Source organism: Dama dama, chromosome 12, assembly GCF_033118175.1.
Source record: "Dama dama isolate Ldn47 chromosome 12, ASM3311817v1, whole genome shotgun sequence".
NCBI classification, from domain to species: Eukaryota; Metazoa; Chordata; class Mammalia; order Artiodactyla; family Cervidae; genus Dama; species Dama dama.
In genome coordinates, this window is record NC_083692.1 from 18,683,308 (window position 1) to 18,708,555 (window position 25,248).

Below are 25,248 nucleotides of genomic sequence, written 5' to 3' on the forward strand. Positions count from 1 at the left end.
TCTCATTGGGATGAAGTTCGCGGAGGGTGCACAGTGCGATCGATCGGCTGGTACAGCATCTGTTTTTGAACAGTAAACTCCGGGAGTTGGTGATGGACAGGGAGACCTGGCGTGCTGCAGTCCATGGGGTCGCAAAGAGTCGGACATGACTGAGCAACTGAAGTGGCTGAAGGAGCGACGTGAGTTAAGGTAAGTCTTGACAGACTCATATCATCTTCAATTCACTCCAGAATTATATTAACCTTTTAAACACAGTGCTTTGTTTAAAAAAAGGGGGGGGGGGGGGGGGAATCTGGAAGGTGTGAAAAAGGAAGTGCGCCATCAGAGAATGCTCCGCGAGCCCCCTGCTGGCACCATGGCAACCGCAGGCAGCCGGAGCGCCAGGGTCTGGAGCCCTCCCGGCCGCCGTTGCCTTGGCTACGCTCGCGCAGGCTTCGGCTGCGGAGGCGGGGCGAAAGCCACTCGCTGGCCGGCCCCGCCCCTCGCTGCCGCAGTAACGCCTGGGCTGGCTGCGGGTCAGTCAGGCCGGCAGCCTCTCCACGCCGTTCCCGGTCAGCTCGTTGCAGCCCACGCGTAGTAGCTGCGGCCTGCCTTCGCCCGCGCCGCCTCTAACCTCGCTTCCGCCTCCTTCCCGCGGCTCGGCTGCTGGTGCTCAGGATATCCGACTGTCCTCGCCTCCCAGAGGCGTATACCTGCGCCAGCGAAGAAGCCGCTCTTGGGCTGGCCTCGCTGCGACCTCTGAACAGTCTCCTCCTGCAGGGGCGGCACAGTTCGCAGTCTCCAGAGGAGCGACTCCTCGCGCGCCTGAAGGCCGAGCTCTGACCGCGGAAGCCGGGTTGATGCCAGGAGGAGCAGCAGCGAGTGGCCGGCGCCTGGGCTGCGGAGAACGGGCGGCCACGCCCCGGGATAACACCCCGGAGGCCTCTTCAGAGCGCGGCGTCTCCTGCCTTCTCCGCCTGCCTTCGCTCCGGGCCTCTGCGCGGAGACGCGACACCCTGCCTGCAGGTGCGGGACCCGGCCCGCGGACGCCGACCGGAGACACAAGATGGCGTTGGGCGCGTGACTGAGCATCCCCCAAGCTTTGCTCCGAGGACGCGGAGGACAGACGTTGGTGGGGGCAGTGAAAGGACGAGAGCCGGACTCTGGTGTCGTTTGTTAGTTGTGATTGCGTGAAGCTTGACTCTCTCGGGCAAATTGCAGGGGAGTGTCCTCTGTCGTCCTAAGTCCTTTAGCACAGGGAGCCACAGTCTGAACTCGTATCTAACCTGATAACCCAACTATTAGGGGCCCTTGATAGTTGGGGAAAATGGCCATGACACTGTTGGAAGACTGGTGTAGAGGGATGGATGTGAATTCCCAGAGAGCCCTGCTGGTCTGGGGGATCCCGGTGAACTGTGATGAGGCTGAAATCGAAGAGACCCTCCAGGCTGCGATGCCCCAGGTGCACTATCGAGTGCTTGGGAGAATGTTCTGGAGGGAAGAGAATGCCAAAGCAGCCTTGTTAGAGCTCACTGGCACTGTGGATTACGCTGCCATCCCCAGGGAGATGCCGGGTAAAGGAGGGGTCTGGAAAGTAGTCTTTAAGCCTCCGACTTCCGACGCTGAATTTCTAGAAAGGTTGCATGTCTTCCTAGCCCGAGAGGGATGGACTGTGCGAGATGTTGCCCGTGTCCTTGGGTTTGAGAACCCCGCTCCGGCCCCAGGCCCAGATATGCCAGCAGAGATGCTAAACTATATTTTGGATAATGTTATTAAGCCGCTTATAGAGTCCATATGGTACAAGAAGCTGACGTTGTTCTCGGGGAGGGACATCCCGGGGCCTGGGGAGGAGACATTTGAGCCCTGGCTGGAGCACGCTAATGAGGTCATTGAGGAGTGGCAGGTGTCTGATACAGAAAAGAGGCGGCGGTTGATGGAGAGTCTTCGAGGCCCTGCCGCTGATGTCATCCGCATCCTCAAGACCAACAACCCAGATATTACCACCGCCGAATGCCTGAAGGCGCTTGAGCAGGTGTTTGGAAGTGTGGAGAGCTCCAGGGATGTGCAGGTCAGATTTCTGAACACTTACCAGAACCCAGGAGAAAAATTATCTGCTTATGTCATTCGTCTGGAGCCTCTGCTGCAGAAGGTGGTGGAGAAGGGGGCCATAGATAAAGAGAACGTGAACCAAGCCCGCCTGGAACAAGTCATTGCGGGGGCCAACCACAGCGGGGCCATCCGAAGGCAGCTATGGCTGACCGGGGCTGCGGAAGGGCCGGCCCCTAACCTCTTCCAGTTGCTTGTGCAGATCCGTGAGGAGGAGGCCAAGGAAGAGGAGGAGGCGGCTGAAGCCGCCCTCTTGCAGATAGGCCTGGAGGGGCACCTCTGAGTCCCGAGAAAACGGACTTTAGTGCAGACCTAAAGACCACAGCTGCTTTTCGTGTCTCTGTGCTGTCCTGCAGGTATGTCTCCTGGTGGTAAAGACTTAGCCGTGGTTTTTTTGGGGTAAGTCAGGCCTGCATATTCACGTTAACATTGGTAAAAGCTTGCAAGTGAGCACCAGAGCTGCTGCAGTACAAGTGAGTCATGTCAGCCACAATGCCAGGGAAAGGCTTGGACAGAGCAAGTTGTCAGTGCTGCAAGCTGTCGTCATGGCATCATCACCATCAGTTGTGAAAACCATGGGAACTCGTGACACTTCCCAGAGGTAACTGAATGTGAAATTGCATGTTCAGAAGTTTAGTGCACGGCCTGGCTTACACAAGAAGTGTTGAGTAAAAATGTGAACTGTTGTTGTTACTACTATTGTGAGTAGTTTTTGTGTTTACTGTAAATTGTTCCTGATTTATATTAATGGAAAGAAATGTGAATTAGATATTATTCAACTTTACAGTGCAAATTTCTCATTTTTCATCTTTAAACAACTAGATCAGATTAACTGAGATGTGTTCTGAGGCTGCAAATGAGGTGTTAGAAATACTGCACTTCCAGAGTTGTGTAAATCAAGTTTTCACTGAACAAGATAAGAATAGAAGAGGGAGGTTAATATGAACCAGCTCAGTATCTGGTCTCCCATTTCAGATATTTATCATTGAAGAGTAGTTTACCTTGTTCATGCTGGTTCTGAGTGTTTAAATTTGAGGTTATCAAATATATGTTTATTAATAAAAATATTTTTAAAATTCTGTTGTCTTGTTTTTCTGAAGTGTATGAAAAATTTCAGTGTAATTAAGCTCTATGATCTTCTTAGGAAGACTTTGCCACGTCACTGAAAAAAAACCCCAAACCTCAGTTCTTCTACTTTAAACTTTATATCATACTATGTAATTTGAAGTTGCAGTACCTTTCAATATATTCAATTTTTGCATGTTTTCTACCAGACAAGTGTTTGAAGCAAAATAGACATAACTAAATATTAACTTACTATAAAATGTTAGAAAATCCTGAAATGGAGTTTAGGAGGTTATCTAGCAATGCTTCCCCCCTCCACCCCCCCGGGCCCTTTTAAATCTTTTTTCAACTAAAAATGTTTCACTACAGGAATAATAACTCATCATACTTGTATAAAATTGATGGTTCAGTATCACAGCAGTCACTTATATCAAGAGGATTATAAAAAGAGAAATATGACTTAAAACATGTTTATTTGGTTCCAGAGATTCAGTGACTGAAGTTGCCTATCTTTTGAAATTTTAGTAAATCCAGAAGTGATTAAATGAACATAAGAGTTCAGTGGAGTTTTACCATGGTAACAAGGCTTTAAATTTATAGCTGGTCTGCATAATGATTGCAAGGTAAACTTATTTATAAAGGCTGATAATTGGTATATGGTATATTTTTATATTGGTATATTTTTCTGTACACTCATTCATGTCCTCACTTATCATGCCTGTTCCTCCATCTTCCTTTCTTCTCTCAACACACACATCACATCTTTGACCCCCACAACACATTTGCAAACCTTAACTTACCTCCACAAGCATGTCTGCATTCCCCCTCTTCCCCACTCATAACTTCCTCCTGTATTGCACTTGCACTACCTGCTTGGCACTGGTACACACTCTCCTCATCTCTCACAATCCTGTCTTCACACACTCACTCCCACCTTCTCACCAACATGCCATCATAAACATACTCCCTCTTCCCACTACACACATATACACATATTACACTCATAACAAAAAGAAGTAATAGGTTCTTTATGTTTTTTACCCAACATGGACATACTCTATCTGTATATAGGGATACACCATATCTTTTTATGGCTGCAGAGTTTATTGCATTTTAGGAGGGAAGGTCATCACTTAGGATTCTCTCACTATATATAATAATTGCATATATCGACATATACATACACACATACTAATGCAATACATATATATGGCAGAAAACAATGTCAGAACTCTAGATGTTCACCCTTTATTCTAGAAAACAATGAACTGAAAATAACATGCTCTTTATGATCTGAATTAAGGTTTTCTCTTTATAAAGGCTCAAAATCTGCTTTATAAAGGAGGACAACAGCAAGAAACATATCCTCATAACCAAAGAACTGTGGAATAAAGAAGTAGAAACTGCATTACAGTCCCATTCTGTGACCAAAGTTATATTTGACAGCACAGAATATGTGCTGGGAAAATGTGTAATATTACTGCTATTGCTGGGTTCTTCCTGCTACTTGTGTATCAGAAAAGAGCTGGCCAACACCAGGCCATTTCAGACAACAAATCAAGGGTCTATCGGCCAAGCTTAACCTTGTACACTTCGGGAGGTGAGGAGAGGACTAGCAATGGCCAAGTGCGGTAGTAACTTGCTGTCTCTGGAAGTGCTTCTTCCAGGATCTTAAGTCATTTGAAATGGTGCCCAGAGAACTTCTGGGTAAGACTTACAAACCTGAGACAGGAGGTGATTATCCCTGGTAGTAAACTACTGAAAAATAATTTTAGCACAAAGAAATGAGTCAATCCCTCATTCTTTTTCTCCCTCTCACACGCAAGCTGTGTGGAATGTTATCTAAAGACTGGATTTCTTTGGAACTGAGTATCATTGAGAGTTCACATAATTGCTCTGTATTAGTTAAAACTAATGGACAGTAACCAAAAAAGATACAAATAGATTCTTTATAAAATAACACAATTTATTACTGTTTTAAAACAAGTCTCACAAAATAACATTCAGAAACTCAACGTTTCTAAATAATTTAACACAATAAGTTTAGTCATAAAGTCATGCTACAAAATTCCTGCATATAAAAGATTATTACCAAAGTATTAATACATGTTAAAATGTTCTTCAGAATGGAGTTGGTTCTACAAGCCAAAGATTCTGGAATGATGCTCGTGACCATGACTGACATCCTGGGAGAAGGAGCTGCCTATATGTATATTCTCTACAGCTACCAACTCACTGGTCTTTTGATATTGATCCCTCTAGGCAATAGCACCTCAGAGGCAGGTACCCTGCTGATCAAAAAAGCAAAGAACATCCCACTGTTGTAACATTAGCCACAACTTAATCTAGCCAACATCTAAATTAATTTTAAAAATCTAGATATAGGAAAGATAACTCACAAAGTTTCCATTCTGAGTAGCAGAATTCTACTTAGTAGTAAATCCCCCAGAGGGATGACTTCATGTAGCAGACATGGAAGATGACACCAACTCAGGAAATAAGGAGATCCTGACTCTGATTATGTTGACACACAACTACTGCTCCGGTGAGCTCAGAATGAGCAAAAATGAGCTTTAATTCTCTAATATCCACATGCAGGCTAGGTATTTACCCATCTGCCCTCTGAGAGTACTTTTCACCAACATCCAGTTCATTTTAAAGTGCAAATCTACTGTAAAATAGCTTCCTCTCCCCCACCTCCTTGTTAAATTTGCTAGATCATAATTTGGTTGGCTGGTTCCTTCCAACCGGCCCAATATGGGAAATTAACTAGAATCCAGTTATGACTGCTCCAAATGTCAACTGAAAATTTATCTTAGGTTAGAAAAAGGTAAGACTCAGTCTACTTGTTCATTTTCTTTCTTTGTAGTCGCTGGTTGATAATAAGGCAGGAATGGAGATGTAAAGAAGGGATTTCTAAAAGTTCAGTGATTTTTTTAAAAAAACATACCCTTTTTTTTATTGCACTTACTTTATAGTTAAAAACACTCATGCTAAAGTGAAGATAAAGGAATATGGTCAAGTCAGCTGTGTCAGAAGCACCAGCTCTGCTGCACTGAATTTGTTTTATATTCAGTTATTTACAGACATATTAAGCAGGCCAAATAAAGAAAATGCATGCCAAAGGAACTGATTTCTGCTAAAGGATAACTTCCAATTTAACAGTTATTTTTCTCCCTTTGCCAATATTTGCAATGTAAGGTCGTTGTGAACAGACCATCAGATTGCAGTTAGACAATCAGACTACTCATGATCGATGCTGATACCTCCTCCCAGTTTTCGTTTTAAAGTTAGTCACTTAATTCAACCTTTCTAGGCCCTATGCATTTTCCATTTAGTCCTAAGAAAAATCCAGCTGGAAGATTCTGGGTCACATAGACAACTACCTTCAACTCAACTTACACATCACCAACTCTGAGGATAAGTTAACCATTAAGATTCATTTCTTATTCCTCCTTATTCTAATTCAGGCCAATTGGTAAGAGGTATCAGAAGCATCTATTCAAGTCAAAATTTCTCTTTCTAACACAGGAACCACATTAACATGTCTTATACCACCTCTATTTGTGGAATAGATCCAGTAACCATACCAAGTTACTGGCCAATTATCATGACCAGACATTCTTCTGATCACATGCAAAATCAGTGTCTATGCCAGCTACTTTCATATATAATTACCAAATTTTATACAATATTTTTCTGTATTCAATGACTGCTACAGTCTACAAACTTTGTGCATTATTAGACAATGAATAAAGAATGAACACCTAAAGAATGATGATCCATTTTCTAAAGTATACTCAAAATGTTAAACTTCAGAGACAAAGCAAAATCTATCATAAAGTTGGAATCTGTTGATAGTAAGGAGAGGTAGGTTAACACTTACTGTCCTAAGATAAATAAGAATGCTAAACAATAAAAGTAGAGACCCTGCTGAAAAACCTAAGTTGAGCCTTCCAGCCCTGAGTTTCTAATGTTATATGAAAATTATTAAAAACAGCGTTACAAGGAAAACACCAGGGACCATTTTCTTCCATCTATGATTATCAAATACATCACCTTTTTTTCTGAAACAACTCACGTAGCATATGACTACAGAATGAAAATAAATGGACCTTGGAAAAAGCAATGTTGCTACAAAGCACTGGTTCTTGACCAGGGGTGAATCTGTCCCCACCCTCATACCCCAGAGGACAGATGGCAATGTCTACAGATGCTTCTGGTTGTCACAACTGGGGACGGTGTTCTACTGGCATCTAGTGTGTAAGAGCCAGAGATGCTGCTAAACATCCCATACTACAAGGAACAGCCATACCCTGCAACACCATCCAGCGTAAAATATTCATAGTGCCAGGTTGAGAAACTCTGGTTTAAAGGAACACAAAAATCTTTCAAAACCTGACTAGGTAATACAAACATAAGCTTAAGAGTTAGGGAACACAGGAAAGCTAAATTCCTCGGTAGGCTGTAATAAAATTTCCTGTGAAAAAATACTGTACTGATTCCCTGGTAGCTCAGCTGGTAAAGAATCTGCCTGCAATGCAGGAGACCCTGGTTCAATCCCTGGGTCAGGAAGATCCCCTGGAGAAGGGAACAGCTACCCACTCCAGTATTCTGGCCTGGAGAACTCCAGGGACAGAGGAGCCTGGCGGTCTACAGTCCACAGGATCACAAAGAGTCAGACACAACTGAGTGACCTTCACTTTTCACTTTCACTGATTCCATCACTACAGGAATAGGAGAAATTGAATGATCCACTAAAATGGCATTACGCTTTAAACAAGGAACACAGAATCCATTTCAAGTAGGTCAAATATCTAATCCTAGAAGCATAAACCAAAGGCATTTACTGTCAGCTAAATTTGCAGCAGTAAAGGATGACATAAAGAATTATTTGAAAGAATATTCTGAACTTCTTCATATACCTTATCTTTCATTTTCTAATGACAAGAATTCTGGCTCTAATTCTAAGAAAAGGATGCACAGAAGTCATTCAAATATTTGTTGAGTGAAACTGAATTATAAATTGTGTGTGAAATGAACACAGAAAAGCACCTTACACTTCTCTGAGAACTACCAGTGATTAAAAGACATTAAGAAACAAGGAGATAAAGCAATTATCCTCCAATTAAAAAAATTTTTTTTAAAAAGGAGAAACAGAAAATTAGTTCCTATACTACAGAATTCAAAAAAATCAATCATTAACAGTGTAAGCCATTTTATAAATAAATTCAATATGAAGTCATTCATTCATTCCCTATTATATTCATTTCCAGCAAAACTTTTGAAAATACATCCATGCATAGCAATATGGCTTCAAACTTACCTACTAGATGAAGTGCAAAGTACAAGAAAAGAAGATCGTCTTCCCTCTTAGTTTACGGGCCTTAAATATCACCAAGGGTAATTCTCATTGCCTATGGTTTGGAAAAAAATACTCAAAGGCTCTGAACGTACAAGCCAGTCAGAGCAAAGATTTCTTCCTATCAAACTACGGAAGAGCATAAGGAAGCTAAAAAAGTACTAGACTTTTATTTAGAATTGATTGTCAAAGCAGTGGTCCCTTTTTATCAGAGTGATTCAGAGAAGTCATGTAGTTCCTACTAAAATAGCTGAAAACTTCTGAAAGCCAGGACTACTTTTGTTTCTTTGACTGGTTTTACACAAGTAAATGGGGAAATATTAATAGCAACCATTAATAGTCTCTGGTTGAGGGACTTTAGGCACAATTTGGCAGAGGGCCTCGACTTCTTTTTTGCAATCTATCAGTGACTCAGTCATGGCCTACTATGGACTTCATCTGGATTACTGACTACCATATCTTGCATTTTCCAAAAACAATTTTTCTTCTATGATAAATTCTAAACTCTGCATCCAGCTATTGCTTTGCAGTTCTGAGGTTAAATCACCTAGTATCCTTCACAGAAGAGGCAATCCTTAAAAATATTGCCATATGCCTGGGATTCCATAATGAAACATCTCTTTTCCTTCCACAACCATTTACATAATTTATTTTTAGAGCTGTTTAACTTAAACATTTCTAAAAATATACTTTGAAATACTAAATTTGACTTATTGAAAGATACCAAATCCAGTCTTTTAAGTTCTTTACCTTTACAACAATTACTTCTCTCAATGTGACAGTCAACAGACCAAAGTTATTAGGGCAAATTTTAAAAAATATGAATGGCCAACATTTAAGCTAGCAATTCAAATATAACTACTGCTTTATACATTTCCTTATCGAACAAATAAGGAACTATAAACCAAAAAAGTGTGCCTAAGATCAGGTCCACATGTGTAATAAGGCCAAAGTATTGGTCAAAGGAGTGATCATGACAGTCATTTAACCACTGACCTGGATCACAGAACAATTGGCTGATTGTGTACAGGACTTGAGTGGACATGCAGGTCAACACAACGTAAATTCCAGTTGACAATGCACACACTTGTGGAACAAAAAATAAGTAAATAGAACATGTGCTTATAAGGCCTCCAAGGTACTAATTTTTCCTTTTTACGCCCTAACTTTTCCAATTCGACTTTGGTGTCTTGATTTTAGGGCTGCTGCTGTATTTCTAAGAGGAACTCTTCCCAAACCAAAGGCATGACATATTTGTGCTTCTGAGTCATAAAGAGATGGACCTTCAGGAAAGATGGCCTACAGATTCAATAGTTAAGTATTTATATTTAAATGCCTGGCCTAAAAAAAATCTAAACAAACTGAATAAAGCAACACATTTCTTTTGTTATTAAAAATGACTGGTCTATAAAGGTTTCAGTAGATGAGGCCACACAGTATGTAACTGGGACTGAAGACAAAAACTGAAAATGTATAGTTTCTAAAAAGAGAACTGGAATATATAAGGTTGGTGGTGTTGTGGGGGAGATATACTGAATAGGTTTAAGAGAATAAAAGACAGGAATGAGAGGTGTGTTTTAAGAACCATTTGCCCCACACAGAATCTTTAAAATAAACAACTATACAAAACTTATCTATTGTTCTTATGACATTTAAATAAGTTAACACAAAGTGGAAAATGTAGTGTTAGTTATCTTCTTCCTCATCTTCTTTAATTACTGGGGTACCTAGAATTAAAAAGAAAATTATTTCTGGTCATTCTCAAGAGATTGTGAAATTCTAGATGAAAATATTTTTTCTGTAAACCTGAGGATGTTGTGAAGTGTGCCATAATAAAATGATATCATAAAATAATCTTTTAAATTTAAAGTTATCCAAAAAACCTCGAAGAAGAATTTCCAAGCTGATTAGGTAATTATAAATATTCAGTTCTCCAAATGAAGAGCTGCAAATAAAAACACCTACAGGTACCAGGCAGAAAAATAAGGTCCTATACACAAGAAAAACTTTGTATGTTAAATAGAAAGAAATACTCATTTTTCACAATAAAATATGCAATCCCAGTATTGCCAGAATCTGAATTTCCATGTTACTCCCCCAGATATTAAACACTGAGGATAAATTGGAAAAAAAAAAAAGAACCAAGGAACAGAAAACAAAATACATCTTCAGGCTCTCACTGGGCAACCCATTTCTGAGCTCTGGCATTTGAAGCATGCCCATAATTTGACCTTAGTCAACTATTGTGTCTTACCTCTTCAATCAGTCACCCTCCACTCCAAATAAACTGATCAACTCAACTGTCTCCCAAACTCATCTTGCAAACCACTACACCTCTGGACTCTTGGTTAACAAAGTTCCTCCACTGTGGAATGGCCTCCCATCTAAGCCCAAGCTTTAATTAAGAACCAACCCCAGTGCCGCCTCCTGTGTGATTCTTCTTTATGGTCATGAGCAGAGTTTCTCTCTCTGTACTTCCCACAGCATCTGTTGTGGAGGCTAGTGAATGTCTTGTTGAAATACACATACAAAGCACACAAATTGCAAGTATGCAGATTGATAAATGTACCCAACATGGACATATCTGGTAACCAGCACCCAGATTAGGAAGAGAACATTATCAGAATCTCCCAAACTTCCTCAAGCCCCCTCCTAGTCACTGTCCCCCAACAAAAGGTATATTCTATCCTAATGTCTAACACCATAGATTATTTTGCCTGATTTTGAAACTGGTTATGAATAGAATGATATTGCATACACTCTGTGTTTGGCTTCTTTTGCTCAGCAATATGTTTGTATCATTCATGTACATTGTGTGAAGTTATAGTTCATTCATTCTCATTGTTGTTTAATGTTCCATTGTACGAATATGTCATAATTTATTTATCTATTGTTGGGGGGCATTTGAGTTGTTTCCAATTTACAGTTATTAAAATAGTGGTGCTATAAGCATTGTCATACACGCCTTTTGGTAAACATCCACACTCTTTTCTTTTGGGTATGTAACTAGGAGAAAATTTGCTGGGTCATAAGGGGTGTGTATGTAGTGCTTTTGCAGATAATGCTAATTTTCCAAAGTTATACCAAGTTATGTTGCCATCCAGCAGGTTATGAGAGTTCTAGTTGCTCCATTTTCTACTAACATTTGGTATAGTCTGTCTTTTTCATTTTAGCTCTTTAACATCTCTCAATTTTTCTTACAAGCAACTGAAGAGGAACAAAAATAGGCTCGTTAGCAGCTGTGGCCATGTATGTTCTATCTCACTGGTTTAAGGTAGATCAAGGTCATTCTTCCAGGGGCTCTTCATACTGGCCTGAAGTCAATACTTGGTCCAAAAGGCTAAATGTGGCATGGTCTATTCAGGGTCTACATAAGAGATTCTTTTCTATTCTTAATGGAAGGGATTCACTTTCTGTGCACAATCAGAAAGGAAGACAAATGATTTCAAATAGTTTTGGAGTCCAACCAAAGTTGAACACAAAAAGGCTGAAGTCCAAGATTCTAATATACCCTCTCTTTTCTGCTATTTTATTTTAAATTATGAGCATTCTTTCATATAGGTACAATATAAATAATTTAAAGAATAACAGAACCAATTTTTATATACCCATCATCCAATTTAAGAACTAGAACATCACCAGTTTCTAAGAAACCTGTTTGCCTCTTCATGTTTATTCCTATACCTCCTACAAGAGGCAGTCTGCAGTTTTTGTTATTTTACCCTTTGATAAGTAACCAGAGGGAAAAAAGGGAACATACTGCATGAATGGCTTCCTGATAGCACCACTGGGAGGAGGAATGACCCAGAGAGTTCTGTGACTTTTATCATTTCTAGTTTTTAGATGACAAAGTTTGGTAAGATGAATTATTAACCAGCACAATGACAAAAAAGCTATTAAGTGGTAGAACTGGGACTTGAACCCATGACAAAAACGCTAATAAGTGGTGGAACTGGGACTTGAACCCAATCAGTCAAGGATTTTTCTTGACATTGTCACCAATCTTAGGTATTGAGTGCGTGTGCTCAGTTGCTCAGTTGTGTCCAATGCTTTGTAACCCCATGGACTGTAGCCTGCCAGGCTCCTCTGTCCATGGAAATTTCCAGGCAAGAATACTGGAGTGGGTTGCCATTTCCTTCTCTAATTTTAGGTATTGGGGAACTAAAATTAGGGAGGAGGAGGAGGAGAGAAAACACTACAATTTTGATCCAATTGTGAAAAAGCAACTGTTTACCATTTATGTCTAATTATTTAGCAATATAATATCTTTGGGACTTGAGAATAAACCCAGATTTCTCATAAGCTTTTGGTTTAGGGATGATCCTAGAAGTTTTTCATCTCATTCTGGCCCAAACTGGGATCATAAAATTTCCTATGGACAGAAATGGCCTTGGAGAAGAGAGATAACCTATCATTTTCTTCAGTTTTGCTGCTTTTCATGATTCCGTGCTACAAATTCAATTCTTATACCCAGAAAATATTTCCAAGCTGGCCCACAGTCACTCACCATCTAGCTTTTTCAGTTTGGGCACTCTCTTGGTTGCCTCTTCAATCCAGTTCCCCTCAGCAGAATGTTTCTCTTCCAAGGGATTGCCTACAAACACCAGGTCTTCTAGGCATGGCAGTTCTGCCAGCTTCACAAATTCAGCTGCAAGGACAAAGAATACATTACATATTAAAATGGCAAGTTTTACCATTATGATTTTAGGGGCTGAATTCCAATATCACTAGCTCTCAGTTTGTGACTATTCAGAACAACTTGTTAAGATTTTGAAGGAAGTAGGGGAAATTATACCATAGGAAGCCATTCTCTGAAGACATTACAGAAAAGGTGACATACCTCTTCTACCTTTGTGTTAGCCTAAGGATGGGATACAAAGAAGAAATGAGGTTCAGAATCAACCAATCAACCTCCAGTGGGAGGTCTTCTCTATACTGTACTGCATCAGTATCAGCTAAATTAGACTGCTTTTGTCTCTGTCCATCCCTTCATCTCTGAATACTTAAAGCCTTAAGTACATTCAAGCCTCTACTGTAGAACGTAACATATAGTTTTTGAATTATTAACTCATAAACTAATCTTGCCCACTAAGCTGTGAACTCCTTGAGGGCAGGGATAGCGTCCTATTCAATTATGTATCTCAAGAGCTTGGCATGGCTCAAGGCACACAGCAGGGCTTTAAAATGCTAAATGGATGGTGTACAACAAAAAAGAAAAGCAATTACATGTTAAATAAGTCTTCCACCTAAGAATTACTAAGCTGATTCCTTTTAGCCTTTGGACAATAATTGAAATTTATTTTCATGATTAATAGGACCAGGACCTTACAATCATTTCTAAGTAACCATTTAAATGTAAATGTCAAGTGTTTAGATGAAATATAGGAACTCATATAGCTATTTCCCTCTGTGCTGAGAAAGAAATGTTCTCAATTGTATCATGTTCCCTACTGGGCTATTTTCTATAAACATGAGGTAGAAGATTAGCAAAAAGCCAGCCTCACCCCAGTCTTTCACCAGGTTATTAGACATGTAGAGAATCTTCAGTTTCTTCATTACATGGATCCCTTTCAACTTCTCAATAAAATTGTAGGAGATCCACAGTTCTTCTAATGTGTCCCCTACTGCTTCCTGAAAAAGAAAGCAATTTGATTTACAAGCTTATTTTTTTATATAAAAATATAAAGACAGTGGCCTTCAGAGAGAACTGAGACCCTCCTGTCCACTGACAGGAGAGCTGAAGACTGTATGGGAGTTTTTTCTCATTAAGAAAGCCATGTAAAACATTTTCTTCCTTTCTCCAAACTAATGTGAGCTAAGAATAGCTACTGAAATCATCAAGAGGGGGAATAACAGTACTATTTTATCACTTTTATTAAACAATATACTTTTCAAATTACTTCCCTATACATGGTATTATTTGATCCTAATTTAAAATAGGAAAATCATGTTATTTAATTTCTAGCGTAGATTAAGGGCTTTTTCTAAGATCACAACGCTATTTTGTTTTTGACCACACCACGTAGCTTGTGGGATCTTGGTTCTCCAACCAGGGATGGAACTTGGGCCCACAGCAGTGAAAGCTCAGAGTCCTCACCACTGGACCACCAGGGAATTCCCAACAATGCTATTAGACAGTAGACCTAGGAGACTTCCCTGGTGGTCCAGTGGTTACAATCTATGCCTTCAGGGCAGAGGGTGCAGCTTATGAGACTAAGGTCTCACATGTCGCAGGGTGCAGCAAAAAAAGAAAAAAAGTAGACCCAGGTCTAAATTTCAGGGTGTTTTTTTTTTTTTTTTCCTAATATTTGTTATGAAAACTTTCAAACGTAAAAATGTTGAAAGAATATTATCATAAATATCCATATATCCACTACCCAGTTTCTACTGTAACATTTTACTATCTTTTCCTATCACATATCTGTCCATTTATCCCTCCTGCTACCTATCCATCAATTCATCTCTCTCTCTTTCTTTTTTTTGATGTATAAAACTCAAAACCCATCATTACAATATAAAGATTGTATCATACTGACTCTTAAATGCTAGATACAATCAATGGTAGCACAAAACCTTTTCTTTCATATACAAAAGACAAAATATAATGATTATTTGTTGCTTAAAAAACAAAAACTACTAGGCAGAATCAATTCAACGTTCAAAGTACTCTTTTTTTTTTTTTGGCTGAGCATGCAGGATCTTAGTTCCCTAACCAGGGATTGAACCTGTGCACTCTGCAGTGACAGAGTGGAGCCTTAACCCTGAACTGCCAGGATACTCCCTCAATCCCCTCTTAACCCAAAAGAATTCACCTACATCTGCATGGTAATGTCTAGAATGTAGGACCCAGGTCTGTGTTCTGGTACCTGTCACTTCAAAAACTATAAAGAGAATAAATGTACTCTGGATAAAGATCACAAATGCATTTTCCATACAGATGGAACCAAGGGGAAAAGCTGAGAATGGAGTGGCCTGAGTTAGTTCTGTGTGTCATCCCAAGGCCCACAGTTTATCTTAACTTCAACTTTCTAAGTAGAAGAAACAACAGTTTCAAAGTAAAACTTTTAAATCAGTCCATTCCAGCACTTTATTAGAACTAAATTAGTTTATATTAGAACTTCATGATTTAACCAGCCTCCCTCAGGTAAATTCTGATACCTTCTCTCAAAGGATCTAACTAGTATATCATATATAGCATCAGTCTTCAGATAATTTAAACTTTGTTACATACATTTTCATTGCACTGAGTCCCCATCCATCTCATTATCTCCAGTTTAGAATGTGTGAGGCAGCAGAGAAAAATAGCGATTAAATACTAATTAGAAAACTTAGGCTCAATTCTAGGGTTCTTCCACTTATTTAGTGTCATTTTACATATGCGGGTGAGGACTCTTGGTCAGTTTTCACATAGCCAACTTGATCAATTCTCCAAATAGCCAATTTGCTGAATTTACTCTTTTACTCATAGAGAATAGTTGGGACAAAGTAAATACACATTGAAGACTGCGATAACTATTGGCAGACTACTTATCCCAGCAACAGGGTTTAACAGTGCCTGTTCACTATACTTGGACACTTTACATAACTATCTGAGCCTCAGTTTCTTATCTGAAAATGAAGATTGAGGATTTTTTATCTTAAAATGAGGATATTATTTATTTATGAGTTTCAAGTCAGATAATGCATGTAAAGAGTCTGCTACATAATTATCAATACTGGATAATTATTAGGAATATTGGAGAGTGCCTAGAATTTAAGAAGAAAAAGATAAAAGCAGAAACTGGGTAAAAAATATGTTAGGTCAATTTCCAAAAGAGGAAACATACATAACAAATAAATATATAAAAAGATGTTCAAAATCATACAGATTAAAACAATATATTGTTTCTAACATATTGGCAAATATTAAAAATATGGATAATACTCAGGGATATTGAGGGTGGAGGGGGTAATCCTCATTTTTATAACACTGATGGGAAGTGGAGACTGGCATAAACACCATGGGAGCAATCTGAAGTACTTGTCAAAATTTAAATGCACAGAAATAACCTCAGCTTTTCTATTTTTAGGAATCTAGCTTATCTAAATATTCAAACAATTGCTAAAGGATATATGTAAAAAGATGCTCACTACAGTATGATATGTAATAGTAAAAAAATAAAAAAGAGAGAAAGACCCCCTTCCTCAATAAAATACATGGAAATACTCTACATGCTCAGCTGTATTGGAATAGTTAAACACATTGCCGTATATACTGATAAAGTAGAAAACAACAGCTATGGAAAAGAATGCATTAAATCTACCTGTTTTTACATGGAAGGCTATTCCTGATTTAAAAAAGCAGGAAAAATATGCACAATATATTATCAGTACAAATATAACATACACACACTCACACTTGCATGCACATACACATACACAGATATCTGTTTCTACACAGAAAAAAATTTGAAGTATACAAATATTATTTCCGTTATTCATGGAGCTAAGGTAGAAAGAGGAAAGACTTTCACAGTGTATTTCATTTATTTATGAGTTGCTTGATTTGTTTTTTATAATTACATGTATTACTCTTAGAATTTAAAATTTAACCTAATAGTTTTTGTAAGTAGTAATAAAATATTTGGAGTCACAATAACTATTTACAGAGTGCCTACTACATGTATCAAGCACCAGTGTAGGTGCTGCTGAACAAAACTGATACACTTATCAGGATTGGTGTGTGACACAGACAGAAAGAGAAGGAGAGATAGAGAGAGGGAGAGAGAATAAACAAATAAGAAAAACGGGAAAAATTAACAGTGGTAAGAGTTATTGATTAGAGTTTTGTTTTAGGATAGGATAGTTGGGTCTCTTCTGAGGAAGTGACATCTGAACTGAAGTGTGAAAGTTAAGGAGCCAGTAATGTGGAAATCCAACAACAACAAATAGTTCTAAGTAGTCTTATATAGACTCCCTTCCTTCAATTTAACATTCCATATTTCATATATTAGAATAGTTATTTGTAAGTTACTGAGGCAGCTATTCAAATCATGCTATGAGGCTAATGTGTCTAGATGAATAAATCAGTTAGTATGTGAACCTGTCTGAAGTCCAGCATCTGTATCCATATGCAGACTTATTTTTCTTCAGTCTGTGCATAAGTAGAAAGCTGTGGGATGCATTAAATGTTGTTTTTGGTATATGTACACACACACACACACACAAACTGAGGGGGAAAAAGCAACTGTTGGGGTTTACTGATAGCAGTTTACAGAAAGTTAAGAAATCTAAGTGATGCTTCAGCTAGATTAATATCTCCATTCATGCCTTTAATCCTATATTTACCACTTCTTATTGGTTTCTAGGTATATATTACATTTCATGGGAGAACTTATACACCATATCAATACTTAAAAATCTAGTTAGTGTTCAGTAAATACCTAGGGAAACATCCAGCATCTATCGTATTGGTCCTAAAAATTTGGGGGTGTATTTATTTGCGAATTCTTCCTTTATAGAAAATTCAAAGTAATGTTTAGCCTCAAGTATAATAAATTCTGAAATTTTATAGTGCTGCGGTTCATGGGGTCACAAAGAGTCGGACATGACTGAGTGACTGAACTGAACTGAGGATTTTATAAATTATATCTAGCTAGAAAGTGAACAATTCATCTACTTGCTATTCATCTACTGGGGAAAAAACTTCCTTTTATTAAATTCAGAATGTAATCTCTAAGAATTTCTAAGCATTTTATGAATTTATGTGGGTAAGCAGACATGCAGATGTGGGGATATTACCAGATAATTCAAGATAATGCCAAAATTGCTCCTCTGAACACTGACTCCTATTCAGGTGTTTTGGCTGTTTCTGTAAAGGGGTGGAACGGTGGTGGCCATTGTGGCCTGTCTGGTCATGGGCAGTTACTATTCTGTAGTATACCAGTTTCAGAAGCAAAACAGTTTCAACCTCAATGACTCTGATGAAGCATAAGCTAGACTTACTGAGGTGGGTGGGGGAACAGGAGACCAGAGTTACAAAATATTTCAGAGTTTTTATGACGTATTTAACAATATGCACTTTTTAAAAGTTATTGTCTTTGGGGGAACATATACAAGAAAAAGAAATTCATCTTTTCTGAATTTGCCTAGTTTTACAATATTCTTTCATTTCAACCTCTTTGCAAGGAAATTGAGATGGCCAATAAATATGCAAATAAAATATACTGTCAAAAATTTTAACAAACCCACGTTTGGTAAGGAGAAATGGGAACACTCTTACATTACTGGTGGTGGTATAAATTGGTACCAACTTTCCACAGGGTAACTTGATAATATGTCACAAAAGCCTTAAAAGAAATTCATACCTTTTGACCCTGCAATTCCATTTCAAGGAATTTATCCAAGGAATTATTCATAGATGTATGCAATAATATAACTAAAAGGAGACTCATAATAGCATTGATTATGAATAATGAGTAACTTATTTAAATAAATTATGGTATCCCAATAAAATAGAATATTATGCTGTCATTAAAAAAGAATATGGTTGCAAATTATTTTAAAAACTTAATATCCTCTGATCAAAAACTTCCAATGGCTTTGCAAGCCACTTGGGAAAAAATTTAAAATCTTATCATGTCCTATAAGGGCTGGTTCTTGGCTCTGTCGACTTCAATGAGGGCAGTTCTTCCTCATTCAACATTTTTGCTCTTACTCAAGTAGCCAAGCAGCTTCAGTTTCAGGACATTTGCACTTGCTCTCCCTCTCTAGTCTGGAGTGCTGGTCCCTTGGTCAGCTCTATAAGCCTACATTCTCACTTTCAGAGAGGACTTCCCATCAATCCACGTTCTCTTATATGCCTCATTTTTCTTCACTGCATTCACCACCACTTGATATATTATTATACAATTATTTTCTAGTCTGTCTCCCTCCACTATGATGTAAGTTCAATGAGAACAAGGACTTTATTTTATATTCTGCTGTATCTCTAGTGCCTAGAAAAGTGCCTGGCTAAAAGGCATTCAGGAAATATACTGTATGGATTTGCTGAATGAATGAATGACATGGAAACATTATCTTTGTATATTGAGTAAAAAAAAAAAAAGAGATGCAAAACAAAATGTATAGTATGATTTCATTTTCTACATTCTCACCAAAGCAAAGAAAAAAAAGGTAAGAAAGATGTCTGTCAATCAAAATGTTAGCAGTGGTTTATGGGTACTTTTTTTTTAAAACCAGCCCACAGGATTTCAGTTTTACTGTCAATAATCTCAGTGCTTGCAAATGGGAGCAGTTTCAAAGCTGCTCTTTGGAAGTTGGCTTATTAGGTAATGCTTCCTTTTAAAGACTGAATAGATGAAGTTTGTTTGCTGAAAGTGAACAGCACATAACCCTTCGATTTACCTCTGAATAGCCCTGTTTACAAAGAGTAATTTTTCTTTCTTTTTTTAAAATTTTTACAATGTTCTATTGGTTTCTGCCACACAGCAACGCAAATCAGCCATAATTATATACATATCCCCTCCCTACTGAGCCTCCCTCCCCTTCTCCCATCCCACCCCTGAGGTCATCACAGAGCACCAGACTGGGCTCCCTGTGTTAGACAGCAACTTCTTACCAGCTCTCTTTTACACAAGGCACTGTATATATGCTGATGCTGCTTTCTCCATTCATCCCACTCTTTCTTTCTCTCACTGTCTACAAATCCATTCTCTACATCTGCATCTCCATTCCTTCCCTGCAAATAGGTTCATTAATACCATTTTTCTAGATTCCATATAATAATATTCTAAATGTGGTTTTCTCTGACTTACTTCACTCTGTATAATAGGCTCTAGGCTCATCCACCTCACTAGAACTGACTCAAATTCGTTCTTTTTTATGGCTGAATATTATTTCATTGCATATATGTGCCACATCTTCTTTATATAGGTATTTTTTTATATAGGTACTTTTTATATTTGCTTTTCTATTTTGAAAAGTTTATGCAACAGACAAGTATTACTTATATACTCAAGAAAAAGAGTGTATCCTTTTTTAAGTAGTAAATAACAACCTACCAGACCATTTAAGTTCTTTATGTTGTTTCTTCCTAAAGACAATATTCTCAAGTTTTCTGTAGAGGAAAGAAAGCAATTTTGCTTTATTAGAATCATATCACACAATTGTTATAAATCTAATATAATAAAGCTTTAATACCTTTATATAATAAATATCCTTATGTAATAAGAAAGGCTGTACTAATAAAAAGTGGTAATCAAGTAGGAAATAACATTGACCTACACTAAGGTAAACTCTACAATTGCACATCACATCAGTATTAAATTTTAAATGTTTAGCTATTTGAAATGCATGGTTTTAAATTACTGGCTAGTAAGAAATATTACACAGATAAAATAAGAGAAAGGAGGTTTGAACTTTAAATTTGGGAGCATATACATTTCAAATCTCTTATAGTATGAGGACTTATACTAGAAAATAGAAAACATTCCCATGTATAGTCCCCACACCACTCCACAAAAGATTAGAAGTGAAATCAAGTGAATTACTATTTTAAAAATCTTTTGTTTTATTTTTTTAGAATAATTAGATTGCAATTTGGTTTAAAAAGAAGTCTATTTGTGTTTTTTAAAAGGGTGTTTCTTTTGTCTATTTATAAGGTTATTTCTGGAAGAAAAAAAAGTAGAAACAGTGGTTGGTTTGGGGGAGGAACTGAGAGTCAGTCTATGGGCAGAGGAAGATATTTTTAATTTAGCTTCTTCTGAACTTATTTGCATAACACCATACACACATATTATTTTTCAAAATTAAAAGATTTCTAGTAAAACATGCAATCTCACTTCTGTCCTAAAAATCTACTGTGATCACTTATGCATAAGTTATACATTTAACCTTCACAACTTAAACTTTTATAACTCTGCTATCCAATATGGTAGTTACTAACCACAATGAAACAGTCACTAAGTCGAGTCCGACTCTTTGCAACCCCAGGCAATACTCCAGGCTTCCCTGTCCTTCGCTATCTCCCTGAGCTTGCCCAAACTCATGTCCATTGAGTCAGTGATGCCATCCAACCATCTCATTCTGTGTTGCTCTCTTCTCCTTTTGCCCTCAATCTTTCCCAGCATCAGGGTCTTTTCCAATGAGTCAGCTATTTGCATCAGGTAGTCAAAATATTAGAGCTTCAGCCTCAGCATTAGTCCTTCCAATGAATATCCAGGGTTGATTTCCTTTAGGATTGACTGGTTTGATCTCCTTGCTGTCCAAGGGATGCTCAAGAGTCTTCTCCAGCACCACAGTTCAAAAGCATCAATTCTTTGGTGCTCAGCCTTCTTTATGGTCCAACTCTCACATCCACACATGACCACTGGAAAAACCAGAGCTTTGACTATATGGATCTTTGTCAGCAAAGTGATGTCTCTGCTTTTTGATACACTGTCTAGGTTTGTTATAGCTTTTCTTCCCAGGAGCAAGTGTCTTTTAATTTCATGACTGCATCCACCATCTGCAATGATTTTGGAGCCCAAGAAAATGAAATCTGACACTGTATCCACTTTTTACCCATCTATTTGCCATAAAGTGATAGGACCATATTAATTTAATTAAAATTATACATAAATTCAGTTTCTCAGTCACATTAACCACATTTCAAGAACTTAATAGCTATAAATGGCTAGTGGGAACTATATTGGGACAATACAGATAATTCTATTGGTTAACACTGTTCTATAACATCCATAATTCAATGGTTAAGAACAAAATCCAATCCAAGCTCTCCAAGGAAGTAACCAAACCTCTTGGAATCTCAGTTTTCTTTTATGTAAAATGAGGAAGTATAGACTCCATCTTATAGGAATATAAGGACTAAATGAGATAATTGTCTAAAATATTCAGCATAATGCCAAATCCATAGTAAGTACACAATAAATGATGTATGTGTGTATAGGTATCAGGCATATACAGTTATATAAGTTTTGGTTTTAATTTATTTAATTTAGTAAAATTTTCAAATTATCTTATGAGAAACATTTAGTTTTCAGAACAAGGTATTAATATTTTAAAAGCAATCTAATTCTTCCAAAATAGTTGAAATAAAACCCATGTTATAGGCTGAATTGTCCCCTACGAATCCATATGTTGAGGTCCTAACCCCCAGTACCTCAGAATGTGACTCTATTTGTTAATAGAAACTTTAAAGGGGCAATTAAAGTAAGACGACATTTTAGGTAAAATCCAGTATGACTGGTGCCCTTACAAGAGAGAAGATGAGGACACAGACAGAAACAAAGACAAAGGGAAAAGACGGCTACACACAAGCTGAGGAGAGAGGCTTCAGAAGAAATCAATTGTACCTACACCTTGATTTTGGACTTCTAACCTGTAAACTATGAGAAAATAAATTTCTGTTGTGTAAGTCATCCAGTCTGTGGGATTTGTTATGGCAGCCCTAGCAAACTAATATACTTTATATATAACTATAAATATGTGGAAATTAAATATATAAGAAAATCACATAATCGATTTTCTTTAAAGCTTCTTAATATGGAAAAACACTATCTTTTTCTATTTAATGTAGAATAAAATCCTTATTCAAAAAGTTATTCATTCAATACATAATTATTGAGCATCTACTATGTGCCAGGCATAGCTATAAGTGCTTCCAATATAACAGTGAATAATACAGATTCAAATTCTTGCTTGTCATGGAGATAATTTCTGGCAGACATTAAGCAAAACAATTAAGTGTATTAGATAGTGACAGTGTAAAGCAGAAAGAAAAGCAGGCAAAAAGAATGAAACAGCAGGGGGTAGAAGCACCCAACATGTTAGATAGAAGGTGACTTCAAAGTAAAGATTCAAAGGAAGTGAAGCAGCTAGACATGAGGCTATCTGGAGGGAAGACATGCAGAGGGAACTTCAGCTGCAAAGGCTTCAAAGCAGGACCATAACAGAAGTATTCACAAAACACAACCTGGCTGAGAGAATGAGAGGAGAGTAATAGGAGATAAAATTAGAAAAAAAAAAAAAACAAAAAACAGGCCTTATAGGGGATATGACAGAGGAGTCAAGAAATTACCAAGGAATTTGGTATGAGCAGCTAGAAGAATGCAGTTGTCACTGCCTGATACAGACACACAAGAAGCTGGGTTAACAAAGGCTGGGTAAGGATAGCAGGACTCAGTTTTGAACCTGTTAAGTATGAAATGTCTAGGAGACATTCAGTGGAAATGTTGGGCAACTGAATGTGTAAGCCTGGAGTTCAGAGGAGATGTATGGACTTGAGCTATAAATTTGGGAACCATCAGCATACAGATGGTAAAGCCATGAACTGGATGAGAATGTGGAGTAGGTAAAGACAGAAAAAAGATCCAAGAACTGAGGCCAGGAATACCCCAACATTAAAAAAATTTGAGAACATGAGACTGGGAGGAAGCAGCCAGAAAGGCAGGAGGAAATCAAAAGGGTACATTATCCTAGAAACCCAATACAGAAATCATGTCAAAATGCACTTAGGTCAACTAAGATAAGAATTGAGAAATGACCTCAGATCAGAGATAACAGATACATGCAGATCTTTCAAAGATAATATCTAGCTTAATATATACAACTCTTTTTAAAAAATGAAATGGCAATGAGAGGGCTAAAAGGATCTTATTTATTGCTGTCCAGGGAGGTAAATTATGATATCAAAGTCAATAGATTAACTGTTCTAACATTACACAATTACATATTTTCCATATTTTTATATGCTGCATAAGTAGAATGCCACTATATGGAAAACAGTTTTTAGGTCTTGAGGAAAATCAAAACATTATCATAAAGTTATATTTATTCACTTAGTAAACTGAAGGAGTATACTGTTTTAACAACAATATTTACTTTCTAATCTTTAAATGAGAGTATCATTTATATTGTACAGCTTTTTAGCCACAGTTTGAACATAATCATGTCATACCATTTTCTCATCACAACAGTTAGGGTTAATCTGCCTTAAAACCCCCCTGTTAAATAGCAATACTTGTTTATTTCCGATCTTCTCATATTAGCATAATAGGTAAGACATAGTGCTCATGAAAGGAAAGGGGTAGGAGGCAAGCTAGAGTCATATATTCAGTATTTTATACGGATCAGTTGGCTTCATTTTGCTTCATAGTCACAGACAAAGTGTATTCTCTGTAGACTGCAGAAATACCATTTGTTACAAGCAGAACTAAAATGAGATGTGTCCAGTATAACAAATACATGATACAAATGCCTATCCTCTCTCTTTCCATGTCTATTATTAGACATCAATAATTGATGAAGGTACTCTTTTCCACTGAATTTCTGTAACTCTTTTTAATGTGATTTTCCTGAGAGTCACTACCAAGTGATCAAAGAGAGTAAGAGTTACCAGCCCTTTATAGAAGTTTACCCAATTTCATATGTCATAGTCATGTTTTTATGAAAGAAAAGCATGTTGTTCATACTGATAAATGTTATCAATTTAGCCTCATGTAAGCAAGTTATTTCAATTGCAAAGAAACCGAAAGAGAAGAAAATCAAATATCTCAAATTGTTTAATGAGTCAGTGAAAACTGGAATAGACTGAATCATTTTAAATACAACTCTAATAGTAAATACTTCCTCTCCAGCACTATATAAATACTGAATGTAACTTTGAGTAAGGTACAAGGCAGGGGCAGGGGGAGACGGAGATTAGGAATAAAAGATTAAAAGATTAATAAAATATGGTGCTTGCCCTAAGGGACTCA

General features: G+C 37.8%; 2 protein-coding genes across 2 annotated transcripts in view; one reads left to right on the top strand and one right to left on the bottom strand.

The window, feature by feature from the left end:
• The first annotated feature begins 291 nt into the window (after nucleotides 1-291).
• On the top strand, nucleotides 292-3,164 carry PNMA1 (PNMA family member 1). The gene has a single exon (XM_061156705.1). It carries the CDS (start codon nucleotides 1,307-1,309, stop codon nucleotides 2,366-2,368), a length of 1,062 nt encoding a protein of 353 aa, XP_061012688.1. The 5' UTR covers nucleotides 292-1,306; the 3' UTR covers nucleotides 2,369-3,164.
• A 1,931-nt stretch (nucleotides 3,165-5,095) lies between these two features.
• DNAL1 (dynein axonemal light chain 1) overlaps nucleotides 5,096-25,248 on the bottom strand; it is a 41,623-nt gene continuing 21,470 nt past the window's right edge. Inside the window, exons 6-9 of the mRNA XM_061156706.1 lie at nucleotides 20,554-20,609; nucleotides 14,017-14,143; nucleotides 13,020-13,160; nucleotides 5,096-10,239 (exon numbers count right to left, since the gene is read on the bottom strand). Of these exons, the coding sequence (XP_061012689.1) occupies nucleotides 10,199-10,239; nucleotides 13,020-13,160; nucleotides 14,017-14,143; nucleotides 20,554-20,609 (365 nt within the window). The 3' untranslated portion in view covers nucleotides 5,096-10,198. The remainder of the gene's footprint in view (nucleotides 10,240-13,019; nucleotides 13,161-14,016; nucleotides 14,144-20,553; nucleotides 20,610-25,248) is intronic.

Coding starts and splice junctions, on each gene's coding strand:
- PNMA1 (XM_061156705.1), top strand. CDS start 1,307: ATGGCCATGACACTGTTGGAAGACTGGTGTAGAGGGATGGATGTGAAT.